At 57.3% G+C, this 15,905-nt stretch overlaps 2 protein-coding genes across 10 annotated transcripts in view; one reads left to right on the top strand and one right to left on the bottom strand.

Annotated features, from left to right (window-relative positions):
* HNRNPM (heterogeneous nuclear ribonucleoprotein M) overlaps window positions 1–15,905 on the bottom strand; it is a 277,288-nt gene that overhangs the window by 115,139 nt on the left and 146,244 nt on the right. The gene's annotated exons all lie outside the window — the stretch shown is intronic.
* KANK3 (KN motif and ankyrin repeat domains 3) lies at window positions 2,973–15,820 on the top strand. Of its 2 annotated transcripts, XM_072787509.1 has the most exons (13): window positions 2,973–3,066; window positions 5,520–5,579; window positions 6,333–6,459; window positions 6,758–6,819; window positions 7,639–8,949; window positions 9,028–9,127; window positions 9,316–9,504; window positions 9,628–9,712; window positions 10,170–10,386; window positions 14,160–14,302; window positions 14,420–14,620; window positions 14,704–14,802; window positions 15,572–15,820. In XM_072787509.1, the coding sequence occupies exons 4-13, from the start codon at window positions 6,786–6,788 to the stop codon at window positions 15,647–15,649; spliced, it is 2,457 nt and encodes an 818-aa protein (XP_072643610.1). In that variant the 5' UTR covers window positions 2,973–3,066; window positions 5,520–5,579; window positions 6,333–6,459; window positions 6,758–6,785; the 3' UTR covers window positions 15,650–15,820. The 2 variants fall into 2 exon arrangements, with proteins under 2 accessions (XP_072643610.1, XP_072643611.1); XM_072787510.1 differs by lacking the exon at window positions 5,520–5,579 and having other exon boundaries at window positions 3,019–3,066.

Here is a 15,905-nt window from a genome sequence, read left to right as displayed (position 1 = left end):
TCAACGGCTGCTAGCTGCACATGGGAGAGACACCGAGAGCGTGGGGGTTCTGGTGGAAGACCTCAGCAAACCTCATGTTGTGCTGAAGGGGCAACCTGAGTCTGACCCCAGTTCCAGATCCAACTGCCAATTTGCTGGGAATGTGGACAGAGGGACAGAAGTGTGGGATCAGCAACCCCCAGACCGTGGGAAATGCTCCAGGACAAACAGCCTGAGTTGAGCCATTGATTTATCGTAAGGGAAGGAATGGGGGGGGGGTACTGTGAATTAAAAGAGACTTAAAAGACATATCATTTCCTTTTTGGATGGGCAAGACTAAACTATAGTGTCTGCAGACCCCTACTTGGGTGACAGGCTATTCAGAAACTTTACAAAGCCGTGATTATTGCAAAAGTCACCACAGTGGTTACTTTGTGGAATGAGGAGTCATTGGGACCAGGATGTGGGGCATGGAGAGGCTTTTGGGGTTGCTGGCGACGTGCTACGTGTTGATCCGGGTGGAAGTTATCGTGATGCTCACCTTCAGGTGGATTTCTCAAACTCAGCACTTTGACATTCAGGCCAGATAATTATTGGTTGTGTGTGTGTGTATGTGTGTGTGTGTGCATGGTGTGTGGGTGTGTGTGTGTGCCCTGTACATCGCAGGATGTTTGGCGACATCCCTGGACTGCCCCCACCTACTAGATGACAATAACAGCTCTCCCCCACTCCATCATGACAACCAAAGAATGTCTCCCAGATGTTGCTGGATGTCCCCTAAGAGCAAAATCAACCCCGGTTGGGAAGGCCCTCTTTAGTACCTCCGAAAGCTACGCATTTGTTTTATGTGGGTTCCTGATTCTGGCTCTGTGTGTGCAGGTATTTTATTTTACAATAAAAATACTTTTAAATCTCCAATGGAGTTTTCACGGGGAAACTCAACTGACATTCTATTGGGGGGGGAGGGAGCAAGGAAAAAAAAGACAATGGAAATAGCCCGGGAATTCTGTAAAAAGGGGAGTATCAGATATTGAGCTGAATTCTAAAACTATAAGAGTTAAAGTCCCTTGTTTGGGATGAACAAGACAGATGAAACTAGAATACACTAAGCTGCCTCTGGAGGGGCCTCATTTAGTCAGATAAAGTCTGAGTTGCTTCAGAAGCACCTTTCTTGCCTGTCCCTCCAGCTCTCCTCCCACCAACACACTGGCCTAGACAAAGCTCCCCATATATGGATGGAGCTTCCTATTTACCTTTGCATGTGCAGTTTTTCCCATTAAAAAAAAATTTATTTATTTGGGGGTGGGAAGGGCATGTGCTGGGGAGGGGCAGAGGGAGAGGGAGAAGCAGACTCTCTGCTGAGCCTGATGCGGGGCTTGATCCCAGGACCCTGAGATTATGATCTGAGCCAAAGGCAGATGCCCTGGCTCCTCCCACATGGAGCATAATTCTGTGTCACCACTGTTGGCTGCCTCCCTGGACCTTGAAAGTCAAGGATTTGCTCCTCCTTTTTCCTCCTATCCCATCCTGTGACCCCCTTACCATAAACCCTATCTTGAAAGTCTATCCCCCTCTGCCTATGTCTCTGCCTCTCTCTGTGTGCCTCTCATGAATAAATAAATAAAATCTTAAAATAAAAGTCTATCTCTACTTCTTAGCTTTGTGGCCCAGGATGGTAGGAATTGTGACTCCTCAGGGACCTGCCGTGCCTGGTGTATATTAGGTGCTCAGTAAGTGGTAAATTAATTGTGAAATGGGCTAAAGAATTAAATGTAATTTAAAATCATTCCCTGGGGCATCTGGATGGCTCAGCTGGTAGAGCATGTGACTTTTGATCTCAAGGTCATGAGTTCAATCCCCACGTTGGGCATGGAGCCTACTTTAAAAACATTTTAAATATGCCCCCCAAATCATTCAAAACATTTTTTTAAAAGATTTTATTTATTTATTCATGAGAGACACAGAAGGAGAGAGAGGCAGAGACGCAGGCAGAGGGAGAAGCAGGCTCCCTGCAGGGAGCCCGATGCTGGACTTGATCCGGGGTCCCCAGGATCATGCCCCAGGCTGAAGGGGGAGCTAAACCGCTAAGCCACCAGGGCTGCTCAACATTTTTTTTTTTTTAAGATTTTTATTTATTTATTCATGAGAGACACAAATAGAGGCAGAGGGAGAAGCAGGCTCCACGCAGGGAGCCCAACGCGGGACTCGATCCCGAGCCTCCAGGGTCACGCACTGGGCCAAAGGCGGCGCTAAACCGCTGGGCCACCCGGGCTGCCCTCAACAAACATTTATTAAGCACCTATCGTGTGCCAGGGATCCCGGATGAAGCAGTGACCAAAATCAATCAGTTCCCTGTCCTACGGTGCTGACACTTCAGGGAGACAAATGGCAAGCAAGCAATCACATAAGTGACAGAGATCCTTTCCGTTTCGGGTTTCGGATAGTGAAAGTTGCTATCAGGTTAATAAAACGGAGCCATGGGAAAGACAGAGACTGGAGAGGGACCACATTAGGCCTTTAGGGGTAGGAACACTCAGGTCGAGCCCCCCCAGAATAGAAGATGCCCACGTGACCATGTGCAGGGAAGAAGAGTTTAGGAGGATGGAACAGCTTGTGCAAAGATCCTGTGGTAGGAAGGAGCCAGGGTCTTGGTACCTCACCCACCACTAGGACCTGAGCATCGGTCCTTCTAGCTTCCACCCAAAGGAGCTTCCGAGCACACAAATCTCACCGGGTTAGTCTCCAGCTGCCTCTCCACGGCTCCCTAGCGCCCAGAGCATCAATTCCAGCTCCTTAGTCCTGCGCTGGCCGGGACTTGGCCGCTCCCCTCCGCCCCCACCCCGCTCCCTCCCTCCTCCTCCCTGCAGCCGGCGCGGGGAACCGGCACTTCAGGCCCCGCCCTCAGCCCCGCCCCCCACGCGGCCCGGCCCGGCCCCGCCCACCTCGCCTCCTCATTGGACAGCTCGCAGAGCCTCGGGCGCCGGTTGGCTAGCGTGGCCATCAGTTAGGCTCGAGGCCTTGATAACCCGTCCCCGAGCTTCGAGGGGGCGGGCTCGGGTGCGGGCGCGGCGGGGGCTGCGGCTTCAGGTAAAGCGCCAGTTTTCGGGGCCACAGATGGGGGTTCTGGGGGGCTCTAGGGGACGTCCCGGGAAGGGGCACTGCGCCTCCTGCCCTTCTGCGGGCTCAGCGCCCGGCGAGGGGGCGGGCTTCGGGTCCTCTCCTGGGACCCCTCCCACCCCGGGCGCCCCAGGTGGCAGGGGCAGAGTAGGGGGCTCCGGATTCCCGAGGTCGCCCTCCTCCCGCCCTTAGGAGCCAAGTCGGGGGCTTGTTCGCCCCCTAGCGCCCCATCTGACTCCGGGGTTTTCCCAGCGTCGCTCCTGGAAAGCCTGGGGACCCGGTTCCAGCCCCTCATTCTGGACCTGGGTGTGTGGGGGGGTGATACGGAAACGGTGCTGGGGGGAGGAACCGACGGCCCCCGGGCCGGCAGACAATGGGGAGCGGATGGAACCGCCCGGCGGCGTTTCCTGCAGGAAACTGCTCTGTCTCTACGAGGCCGTCCTGGGGTGTGTGTGTGCTTTGGGGGTAGGGGTCCCTGAGTACCTCCCCCTCCTACCATCATCAGCCTCCACTCCCCCTTCATCAGGGGGCCGAGAATCCCGCCCCAACTTTAGGGGGTGCTACCGCTCAGGGCCTCGAGCCGGCAAGAACCCCCGTTCCCAGGACCGGGAGCCGCATTGCCCGCCGAGTCCCCCACCCATCAGGTTCCCTCATCACAACTCCGAGTCCCGAAATAGTCCCTGGGGCGGGAGTGGGGGCGTATGGCGTCGGCTCTGACGGCCTAATGAGGGGGTCTCAGGCAGAGGATCGGATCTAGCCAGCATCTCCCGCAGGGAGCGGAGAGGAGGAGGGCGCACCCCCACTCCGCTGAGGCCGCAGCCCCTGGAGCCGCCGTGGTGTGGGCCGGCTTCTTCCCCCACTGGGGAAACGCAGGGAGAGCCAGGGATGCAGGCTGGGAGGGATGAACCCCCTCGGGCTCTCGGCCCCTGCCCTGGAGGGGGGAGCTGTTTCTAGAAGGCCATCAAGTGGGTGGCCGCTGCAGAGACACTGGCAAATGTGCCTGGGTTTGTTTGTTTGTTTGTTTGTTTGTTTATTTATTTATTTATTATTTATGATAGTCACAGAGAGAGAGAGAGAGAGAGAGAGGCAGAGACACAGGCAGAGGGAGAAGCAGGCTCCAAGCACCGGGAGCCCGATGTGGGATTCGATCCCGGGTCTCCAGGATTGCGCCCTGGGCCAAAGGCAGGCGCCAAACCGCTGGGCCACCCAGGGATCCCTTGTGCCTGGGTTTAAATCCTGCCTCTGCCTATATGTGACTTTGGACGGGTGACTTAATAGCTCTGTGTCTCAGTTTCTCCATCTGTGCAGTAGGGTAAAGGGTAATGATAAGAAAAACTCCCTTAGAGTTTTTAGCTAAGATTTTTTTTTTTAAGTCCATACCCATAAATTGCTTATAATAGAACCTGGCCCATGGTGAATCACAAAAGTGTTGTTGTTGTTGTTATTTACCAATGTTGGGGCACTCATTTCTCAGGCCAGCTTCTCTGTCCAGCTGCTCTAGCTGATTTGGGTCTTGGCTGTCCACAGCTGTTTTTCTGAGTTCCTAGAGCCTCGGATTTGGGTGTGGCCAGGTCACCAAAGGAGGGGGCTGACCCCATTGAGTCACACTGCCAGCTGTGTGAGGCAGGCCTGGACCCCTAAATCGGCCCAGGTTTTTTCCACAACACAACGCTTCCCTGACAGTTTCCTGAAAACAAGTTGTGAGAGCACTGGCTGTCCTCCCTGATGACTGGCTGCCCTGCTGGCCAGCCCCTCTCAGCCGGTGTGAAGGGACGGGAAACAGCTGCTTCAGGACTGGGCGGGGCCCTGACTGTCTTGGGGTGGGGTGAGGGAGGTTTTAGGGACATAGCCTGGACATAGGCAGGGAGAGGCAGTGGAGCAGGGGGTGTCAGGCATGGAGGTGGTCATCATGAGTGCAGGAGGCTGGAAGGGGCGATGGCAAAGACTGCCACGCGGTTGGCACATTGAGCCACTGGTCATAGAGAGGACAGTTGGGTCTGGCAGGCACCTGGGTGGTAGAGGCTGGGGGGCAAGAGGTCCCCAGAAGATAGGCAGAGCCCAGTGTGAGGGCATTTCCCACAGGGAGTTGTCCTAGTCACTCTGTGCCTTAGTTTCTCCATCTGGAAAATGTGAATGATAGTATCTACCTCAAAGGATTGTATGGGGGTTGCATAATCAGGCAGGGTATGCAGTAAGCATTCAAGACAAGCTGCTTTCCCTTCCTCAAAGGTTTTTCATGTGGGCTCTTCGAAGCCCCATTTTTCCTACCCTGTGCTTTCCGACTGTCCTTGTTAAATATCACATTAGATGTGGCCCAATGTCCCTCAGTTTCTTCAAGTCTCCATCATGTTACCTGAAGATTGCCCCCAGCCCTGCGTACAGCCACAGCTCTGACAACCTGGGTGCTTATGGTTCCTCTACAGGCTCTACAAGGCAGGAGCAGAACCCTGTGGCACTCCACTCGAGACATCCTAGGGAGTCAGGTATCAATTAATTTGCATCCTTGGTGCCTCTCCATCATTCCCACAAGGCTCTCCCAAGCCACTTGGTAAAATCTCAGATGCAAAATTATATCTTGTTTGCATTTCTTTCTTTTTTTAAAATAGTTTATTTAGGGATCCCTGGGTGGCGCAGCGGTTTGGCGCCTGCCTTTGGCCCAGGGCGCGATCCCAGAGACCCGGGATCGAATCCCACGTCGGGCTCCCGGTGCATGGAGCCTGCTTCTCCCTCTGCCTGTGTCTCTGCCTCTCTCTCTCTCTCTGTGTGACTATAAATAAAAAATAAATAAAGATTTAAAAAAATAGTTTATTTATTTATTCATGAGACACACACACACACACACACACACACACAGGCAGAGACACAGGCAGAGGGAGAAGCGGGCTCCATGCAGGGAGCCCGATGCAGGACTCGATCCCGGGACTCCAGGATCACGCCCTGGGCCGAAGGCAGGTGCTAAACTGCTGAGCCACCCAGGGATCCTCAGCATTTCTTTCTTTTTAAAAAAATTTATTTATGTATTCATGGGAGACACAGAGAGGCAGAGATATAGGCAGAGGGAGAAGTAGGCTCCCTGTGGGGAGCCTGATCCCAGGATCCCAGGACCCCGGGATTATGACCTGAGCCAAAGGCAGACGTTCAACTACTGAGCCACCCAGGCGTCCCTTGTTTGTATTTCTCTAAGGAAAAAAAGAATTCAAATGATCCTATTTTGTTCTTTTTTTTTTAATATGCAGAATCTGACCAGATGAATTTCTAATGAGCCCATGAAGGGCTTCCAACTCTCACCTTCTTCTGAAGGTTCACACCTCATCCCTTTGAGCACCAATTTCTAATTTTGCCCTGGGACTGAGAAAACAGCAGGTCTGGAATGAACCCTTCCCCGCCCCCTCACTCCTGTTCTCTGATCACTCCCCTCTCTTCTCTTGATGCCTTTCCTGCCTCCTCCTGCCCAGCGGGCTGAGGCCTGGACCTGGGGATGCCCATATTCGTTCATTCGAACATTCCAAGGCCCCTTGAGGGAGCAGGGAGGACAGGACAGATGTGTGTGGGAGGGTGGGTGGGGGTCTGTTTCCTTACTTAGAATCCAAGCTGACTCCAGAGGTACAGCCAGAGGGATGGGGCCGGCCCCAACCTCACCCCCTCTGGGGACATTTTCCAGGGTGTGTCTGGCAGCTACTCCAGGAAACATGGCCAAGTTTGCCCTGAATCAGAACCTGCCCGGTGAGTGTGCAAAGTGGGATACATGTGTGTGTCTGGATTGATACTTGGTGCCCATTCATGGACACAGCCCTGTGGTTCCCTCTTTTGCATGTGGCCACAGAGCCCTTTCTAACCGTCCATCAGATAATGTCATGGCCCTGCTAAACCCTGCCTATGGTGCCCTAATGCGTGTAATATAATCCCAACTCCTTGCAACCCGGGAGGCTCCCTACAATCTGCCCCCCCACCTCTCCTACGCCTCTCCCTTCTTTCACTCTGTTCCTGACACTCTCACCTCCACCCTGCTGTTACTCCAGTCCACCCTGCTCACTGTGTCCCAGGGCCTTTGCTCTGGCTGTTTTCTTTTAAGAACCTTGTGTCCCCAGCTGCTTCCTCCTCGTCATTTCAGTGCTTAACTTTTAAGTCCCTTCCGCAGGAAACTTGCCTTGACAACTAGAGCCAAAGTCACGCACCTCCTCCAATTATCCTGTATTTCATCTTATTATTATTATTAGCCCTAAGCACCTTTTGGAATGATCATGTGTATTTATCTCCGCTAAGAGGGCAGGGTTTTGTCTGTCTTGTTCACTGATGTGTCCCCAGCGCCTAGAAAAGTGCTCGGCACATAGCAGGTGCTCAGTAAGGGTGGGATTGCAGGACTCTGGTGCAGAGAAGCATTTGGTCCTCGGGCATGCGCATGCGCGAAGGCAGGTGTGCAGGGTTTGGTGCAGGTGGAGCCGCGCGGGGCTGTCGTGGGGGCGGTGGGGGACGCGCTCCGCTTGTCCAGTTTCTCCCGGGTCGCCCCCCTCCCGCAGCCTGACCGCCCCGTCATGCCTGCAGACCTGGGCGGCCCTCGCCTGTGCCCCGGCCCCACCGCGGGCGCGCGCAGCCCGAGCTCGCCCTACTCCGTGGAGACGCCCTACGGCTTCCACCTGGACCTGGACTTCCTCAAGTACGTGGAGGAGCTGGAGCGCGGCCCCGCCCCCCGCCGCGCCCCGGGCCCCCCGCCTGCGCGCCGCCCCCGTGCACCCCGGGCGGGCCTGGCCGGTGCGCGCAGCCCGGGCGCCTGGACCTCCAGCGAATCCCTGGCCAGCGACGACGGAGGAGCGTCGGGCGCACTCTCCCCGGGCGCGCCCTCGGGGCTCCTGCTGTCGCCGCGCGTGCCCGCGCGCAACCCGCGCGTCGAGCACACGCTCCTGGAAACTAGCCGGCGGCTGGAGCTGGCGCAGGCGCACGAGCGCGCGCCCAGCCCCGGCCGCGCCGTCCCGCGCAGCCCGCGGGGGTCCGGCCGCAGCAGCCCCGCCCCCAACCCCGCCCCCGCCCCCGCCTCCCCCGGGCCCGCGCAGCTGCAGCTGGTGCGCGAGCAGATGGCCGCGGCTCTGCGGCGCCTGCGCGAGCTCGAGGAACAGGCGCGCGCGCTGCCCGAGCTGCAGGAGCAGGTGCGCACGCTGCGCGCGGAGAAGGCGCGGCTGCTGGCGGGGCGCGGGCTCCCGGAGCCCGACGCGGAGGCCGAGGCGCGCCCGGACAAGCTAGCTCAGCTGCGGCGGCTCACCGAGCGCCTCGCCACCTCCGAGCGCGGCGTCCGCGCCAGGGCCGGCCCCTGGGCCGACGGCCCCGACGGGCCGGCTTCCAGGCGCGGTGAGGGCGCGCTCGAGGTCCCCGACGCAGCCGGGATCCCCGACGCGGCGCCGCAGACGCGGGACGCTGGCACCCAGGCGGTGCCGGAGACCCAAGACGCCAGGGCCCAGGCGGAGCCGGAGACCCAGGAGGCCGGCGTGGAGGCGGCCCCCGAGACCCTCGAGTCGGACGCGTGGGTGACCGAGGCGCTGCTGGGGTTGCCCGAGGCCGCCGAGCGCGAGCTGGAGCTGCTCCGCGCCAGCCTGGAGCACCAGCGCGGGGTGAGCGAGCTCCTGCGCTGCCGGCTGCGCGAGCTGGAGGAGGCCCGAGAGGCTGCCGAGGCGGAGGCAGCGGCGGCTGCGGAGGCCCAGCGCCAGCCCCAGCCCCAGCCCCAGCCCCGCGAGGCTGCCACCCAGACCCAGTGGGGTTGTGCCGCGAAGGCCACACAGACCGAGACCCCCGCCGAGGCCTCCGGCCCGAGTCACGAGAACCCGTCGGGACCCACGGATGGGGACAGAGCCGTGGCCCCCGCGGGTGAGTCCCAATCCCTGCCTGAGCCGTGGCTTGATGGCTTCTGGACTCGAGCTCAGCACCCTCCTCCGACCCCGCCAGGCATCCTCAAATCCATCATGAAGAGGAGAGATGGTACCCCCGGCGCCCAGCCCAGCCCCGGACCCAAGAGCCTGCAGTTTGTGGGAGTCCTGAACGGCGAGTGAGCACCTTCCCCCTCCCCGTGGCGGCGCCTGCAGGGACGGAGACGGGGGTTTGAATCCTGGCTCTGCCGCGGACTCGCGGAGCGGCCTTGGAAAGCCGGTTTCCTCTTCTGCAAAGTGGGGACAGCCACGCCCAGCTCTCAGGACGCGAGGACGAGCCCACAGGGAGCCTCTCACCCCGCCCCAGGTACGAGAGCTCGTCCAGCGAGGACGACAGTGACAGCGACAGCGAGGACGGCGCCGCCGAGCCTCCAAGGAGCAGCTCCTCCGGGGACGACAGCGGCAGGGATGTCGGGGACGACAGTGGCGGGGACGTCCTGGATCCCGAGCGGGAGCCAGAGCCGGAGGCAGAACCGCAGCCTGGTGCGCAGGGCAGGTGAGCGCAGTTAGGGACCCGGAATTGGGACGGCGGCTTTCTTTGCCGCCCGCCGCGCCTCCCCCACCCGACCCCCACCCCGACCCCGACCCCTCCTGAGCCTCTCCCGGCCTAACCTGGTAGGTGTGAGCTGAGCCCGCGCTTGAGGGAGGCGTGCGCAGCGCTGCAGCGGCAGCTGAGCCGGCCCCGCGGAGTCGCCCGCGACGGCGTGAGTGCCAGCGAGAGCCCTTTCCGCGTGCAGCCGTGGGCCCCATCGGGCACCCCCCACTCCCTCTTAGGAAAAGCAGAGTTGGGGTGGGGGGCCCAGGTTCCACCCCGTGGCGCCGACACTTCTACTGGTCCCAGGCTCTCCAAAGGGATCTCCGCCCAGGGACAGCGCTGAAGTTTTCCGTTTTCCCCAGAACGGTGCGCCCCAAGCCCCAGGCGCACCCCCGAACTCCCCAAAGGCGAGCGGTCACCGCCTTCCTCCACTCTAGGTTCTCTCACAGGCTCAGTCCCAGAGGAGAGGACTCCTGTGCCTTGAGCCTGGGACCCTCACTGGCTGTTCGCCCTCCTCCGAAAGGCGCGGCCTCCCGGGACCTTCCTCCCCTGCTGAGATCCCCCCCCCCCCAACACGCACATCACAGTCTGGACCATCTCTGACGCCTTTCTAATGTTCCCCGCAGGGCGCCGCGCGCCTGGTGGCCCAGGAGTGGTTCCGAGTGTCGAGCCAGCGGCGCTCCCAGGCCGAGGCTGTGGCTGGGGTGCTGGGCGCTGTGGGGCGCCTGGGCCCCGAGCTCCTGGCGCACGTGGTGAACCTGGCCGATGGCAACGGAAACACAGCCCTGCACTACAGCGTGTCCCACGGGAACCTGGCTATCTCGAGCTTGCTGCTGGATACCGGTCAGCACCTTCCTCCAGGGTTACAGGATCCCTGTGTCCTGGGCAGATTGCCAAGGGCCTTCAGCCCTCTCCACTTGGAGCTCTGCCTCTCACTTTGCAGGGTCGCCGGAATACCTGCTTTTAAAATTTGGTAGGCTTAAATTTAGAGGAATTACTTAGTGTCACCAGCCTTAGTTAGCTTCCTCATCTGGGAAATGGGGATGCAACAACCCCCCACCTTGGGCAGCTGTGATCACAGGTGTAGAATAGCGCCAGGCACTCAGGAGGAGACCAGTCAGTGGTCACCGTGTGCGTTGTGCCCCTGGATCTCCAGTCCTGGCACTCACCTCATTCTTGGGCCCCGATACCCAGCCACCTGCCCCTCCAGGCTTGCGGGAGAGATACCCACTGGTCAGGGCTCTGACCACTCTCCCGGGCTGGGCCACTGTGCCCTGTCTTCCATCCCCATGTCCTGCATTGACTCAATTTTACACATTTCTATGCCCTGCCCCCTGCTAGCTAATTCCTTGCCCCAACTTGCCCCCTCTGGAGCTGAGATACCCACACCCAGGTGTTCCTGAGCTCACAGACATGGGTGTTGAAAGCCTACTGGGTGCCAGTAGTGCTGGGGTGGGGGTGGGCCACCCATGTACAGCTACTTTCCCTGTGGGACTCACAGTAGAGGGGACAGTGGGCAGTACGCTGACCACCAAGAGCCCTTCTGACACCTTCCTGGGTGTCATTCTTCAGGGCTAGCATCTGCTGGGGCCTGCCCTTGGAGGCTTCCCACTGTCCCCTCCCCGACCCCACTGCCCCCAAACACAGGTCTGTCCCATCCCTGAAGATCTTGGTGACCTGGGGAAGAGCACAGGTGCTCTGAGCTGGACCGGGCGCTAGAACTTGGGAGGGGGCATGAGGCATGATTCAAGGCATCTCCTGCCTTAAAGGGGGCTGGGGCCCAGGCCTGGGGCTTCAGTGACTGGGGGAGCAGGCTCGGCTGTCACAGGAAGCCCAAGGCTTCACTGACCCATTTTATTCCTTGCATTTAACCCCCACCCCCACTCCCCAGACCTTGCCATGGGCCTTCTAGTTCTCACATGGATCATTCCCTCTGCTCCTGTCTGCTTGCTGCCATGTCAGCCTACCCACTGTTCCCCCCCCACCCCCCGGCCCTGAGTCCTCAGTGTGCTCCCCATGCAGGGGCTGTTTCATCTCCCTGGCACGCAGGGCCTGGCCGTGGCTGTGTATCCTTGGACCTCATCTCCCCTCCAGACCTTTCCCCTTCCTCCCTCAGCCGTACCTTGGAGCCTCTCGCTGATCAGACCACAATTCCCTCTGTCCCTTCTTCAGGCTTCTTCCTTCGAGCTCCAATCACTCTTCCTGTGTCTTCCGTTTATTTATTTATTAAAAAGATTTTATTTATTTATTCATGAGACAGAGAGAGAGAGAGAGAGAGGCAGAAACACAGGCAGAGGGAGAAGCAGGCTCCATGCAGGGAGTCTGACGTAGGACTGGATCCTGGGTTGTCTCCAGGATCATGCCCTGGGCTGAAAGTGGCGCTAAACCACTGAGCCACCGGGGCTGCCCCCCTCCCCTTTTAAAAAGATTTTATGGGTCTTCCATTTTAGCTCCAGGCCAACTCTCCCCTGCAGGTGAATCCTCACCAGTTTCAGTATCTTTGTGGAGCATCGCTCTCATTTCCAGGCTTCTCCATTCCTAACACCCTGCTCCCAACCCTGTCACCTTGACCTCTGCCCTACGTCAGCCTTCCACTTGTAAGGTCACCCGGAGATCCACGCCTCCATAGTGTCTTCTGGGCTCTTACCCCCCCAAAATTTCAGCTCTCCAGTCACCTGGCCCTAGCAGCCCGTGGGCCTCATGGGACCACTGTCTGTTGTTCATGGCCCCCCATTGCCCCCTTGCTTTCTTGTTCTCCCTTCGCCATTAACTACTCCTTTATGTCCCCTTTCAAACTCTTCCCCATTGCCCTCACACCCCACTTGCCCTGCAGGCCCCAGAACTGCACACAATAGACCCTCAAGTGCAGGTTGAAGGAATGAGCAAGCTCTCAGGAACCTATGGCAGTGAGCTCATGGGCTATGGGGAGGAGTGGAAATAGACATCAAGGAAAAAATGAAATAATTACAAATAGGGATAAAGGCCACCATAAAACATAACCAGGGTAGGAAGTGGGGTGATCCTTTGGCTTAGGAAAGCCTCAGGTGGGAGGGGTAGGGGAAAATAGGTGGGTGCTCTGGCTAGCCTGCAGAGACCCCACTCTGGTTATTTCTGTGTGCCCCTCACCACATTCCACCAGTCACAGAAGCTTGTGGAAGCAGTGAACACCTAGAGAGCATGCCGTACAACCAGGGGAACCCCCCCCCTTTAGATACCACTTAATCCCTCTTCTTCCTAGCCCACTGAGTCCTCTCTAAAGGGCGTCCACTCCATGACCCTGATCCAAGTCCCAGGTCCCTCACTGTGCACCTCTCCCCAAGCTGTTGTAGCTTCATGGAACTTTCTGAATCATGGGAGACAACAGCCTAGTCGCTCTAGTAACTGTGCCTGGAGTAGGTGCTGTGAGGGAGGGGGCCAGAATGGTAACAGATGATCCCAGAGGAAATAGAGCCAGTGCTTAAGGGGTGGTCACAGTCACCACAGTGTTCCTTTCCTTGGGCTGCTGTAACAAAGTAGGACAATGTGGTGGTTTAAGAGAATGGAGATTCGTTTTCTTGTAGTTCAGGAGGCCCAAAGTCCAAAATCAAGGTTGGCAGGCCTGGTTCCCTCTCAGGAGCTCAGAGCAAGAAATCTGCTCCATGCCTTTCTCCTAGCTTCTAGTGGCTGCCTGAAAACTTTAACATCCTGTGGCTGATGGCAGCTTCTCTTCTCTGCCTTGGTCTTCACTGGTCTTCTGTGTGTCTGTGTCTCTTCTAAGGACACCAGTATTATGGATTAGGGTCTACAATAACGACCTTGCCTTGATCACATTTGCAAAGATCCTATTTCCAGTTAAGGTCACATTCATAGGTACAGGGTAGGTAGGACTTTATCTTTTGGTGGGGACACAACTCCATCTGTAACACAGCCTTGGAGAAAGGATTCCAGAAGGACAAAAGTCGGAGGACAGCCTCGAAAGCCGTGGACAAGGGCCTATATTCCAAGAGCAATGGGGGATGGTGAGAGGGTTTTAAATAGGTGACTAGGCCAAAGTTCTCTTGATCTGCATGGAAATGGGTAGATTTGGACACTAGGGTAGACCAGTTGACAGAACTCTTTTTAGGGATGGGGACAGGGACAGAGGCAGAGTGAAAATCTTGAGTTCCACTTCCAGCACAGAGCCTAACTCAGGGCTCAATTGTACAACCCTGAAGTCATGACCTGAGCCAAAATCAAGAGTTGGATGCTTAATTGACTGAGCCACTCAGGTGCCCTAAATGGACTTAGTTCTTGGGGGCGGGGGGCCCACAATGGTGGGTGATAGCCACAAAAATAGGAACGTCAGTTTACTGAGGACCTACTATGTGCTAAGTGTTGTTCTAGTTATTGGGGGATACAACAGAAAACCAAACCAAGTCTCTAACCCAACTGGAAATGAGCAGAAATTTGAGCAGAACCTGAGCCAGGAGCTGTGTGGCTCTTCCCCGGGAGAACCTGGGAGGCAAAGGGAGCAGGAAAATCCATGACCCAGTAACCACCCCCATTACACTGATGGCAAACCTGAGTCTGGGGAAGCGTTAAACCAGGTTGGGCTGAGGGTGTCAGCTTCTTGGCTGACTGACCCCTCCACTGTCCAGGGGTCTGCGACATTGACCGCCAGAACCGGGCTGGCTACTCAGCCCTCATGCTGGCTGCGCTCACCTCTGTGGGGCGAGAAGAGGACATGGCTGTGGTTCAAAGACTCTTCCATCTGGGGAATGTTAACGCCAAGGCCACCCAGGTGCGTGGGCATTTCTTCCCTGGTGGTGGTCTGGTCCGTCCCTTCTACTTTGGGTTGGTCTCTGACCTCTCTTCCAGAACCCTCCCCAGCCGTGTCCCCTTCTTCCTCACTCCCCAGACAGGACAGACAGCCCTCATGCTGGCCATCAGCCACGGCCGCCAGGACATGGTAGCAGCCCTTCTGTCATGTGGGGCTGATGTGAATGCACAGGACGCAGATGGGGCCACAGCGCTGATGTGCGCCAGTGAGTACGGGCGCCTGGACACTGTCCGGTTGCTGCTGGCCCAGCCAGGGTGTGATCCGGCCCTCCTGGACAATGTGAGCCACCATGGGGCTGAGGTGGGGATGGCAGGGGACCTGTGCATGGATTCAAGGACTTGACTGTCACTGTTGTTCCTCAGGAGGGCACCAGTGCCCTGGCCATTGCCTTGGAGGCTGAGCAGGATGAGGTGGCTGCTCTGCTGCATGCCCACCTGACCTCGGGCCAGCCAGATCCCCTGGTGAGTGCAGCCCCTAGCCCAGAGAAACAAAGCCTCCCAGCTGTACGTTGGGTTCAGAGATGATACCAAGTGTGCCCCAGGAAGACATCCCCTAGGGAAGCAGGCAGGATTGGGGAACCTGAGTCTGAATTCTTTCATGTGGCTGGGATTTGATGTCCAACCTGCGAAATACCTGAGAGACACACCTCCCCACTTTATAGGTCATGAGCCTGAAGTCTCCAGAGGGGAAGTGACCTAAGGTCAAAAGAGAGCTGTTAGACCTGGCTCAGACCTTGTCAGTGGAGCCTGCTACTGCCCCCAGGGAGGCTTCCACAAAGGAATAAGGGATCCTTTAAAATTAGACACGGAGGGGAAGTGGGGCGCAAGTTCCCTGCAAGCCAGGAGAACACTCAGTTTGCCTCTAAGGGAGAAAGGCTTACTCTCTTTTTAAAATCAAGTGCCACTGCTTCTCAGCCTTTTGGCTAAGATCAAGTGTAAAATCAAGTGCCAGGCTGTTCTCAGTACTTGCTTATTAAACTCATCCAATCAGCCTGCCCATCCTGCACTCTCCTGTTACAGATGTGAGCAAGGAGACATGGAGGTCAAGGGCTTCCCTCCAGGTCAGATGGGGCAGAGACAGATTCAAAACCAGGCAGTCTGGTTTCACTGTAAAAGATGGGGTTCCCCCTAAGTGGGACCATAGTGTAAAGGAACAAGACCTCCATCAGGTTAAGTATTCTTGTGTGTAAGGGGGCTGAAACCCTAGCATCGTCCCCACCTCTCTCCCCAGTCACCTCTTGAGTCCACCCCTGATGTGCCTGATGAAGGAGAATGCAGTGACCACAGAGAAGACCCCCAGCCTCAGTGACCAGCCTGGCACCTTGGATCTGGATTGGGAGAAGAGAGTTAGTTCCTTCCACCACCCCAGCCTCTGGGACACAGCAGGGGCCAGGGTTAGTCATCCAGATAACTAGCCTTGGGCCAAGAAAAAAGCTTGGATGACAAGACCCACTTTCAGAATAAAACATTACTAACTCAACTCATGTCTTGTTTTGGGGACACATACACATAGTTCCCCTTCCCCCCACTTCACCAGAGGATAGAGTGGGAGTGGATCCCTGGAA

The sequence above is a fragment of the Canis lupus genome, chromosome 19 (assembly GCF_048164855.1).
Source record: "Canis lupus baileyi chromosome 19, mCanLup2.hap1, whole genome shotgun sequence".
Classification (NCBI taxonomy): domain Eukaryota; kingdom Metazoa; phylum Chordata; class Mammalia; order Carnivora; family Canidae; genus Canis; species Canis lupus.
The sequence above is the reverse complement of the archived record's forward strand: the minus strand, read 5'-3'. Positions and strand labels throughout refer to the sequence as shown.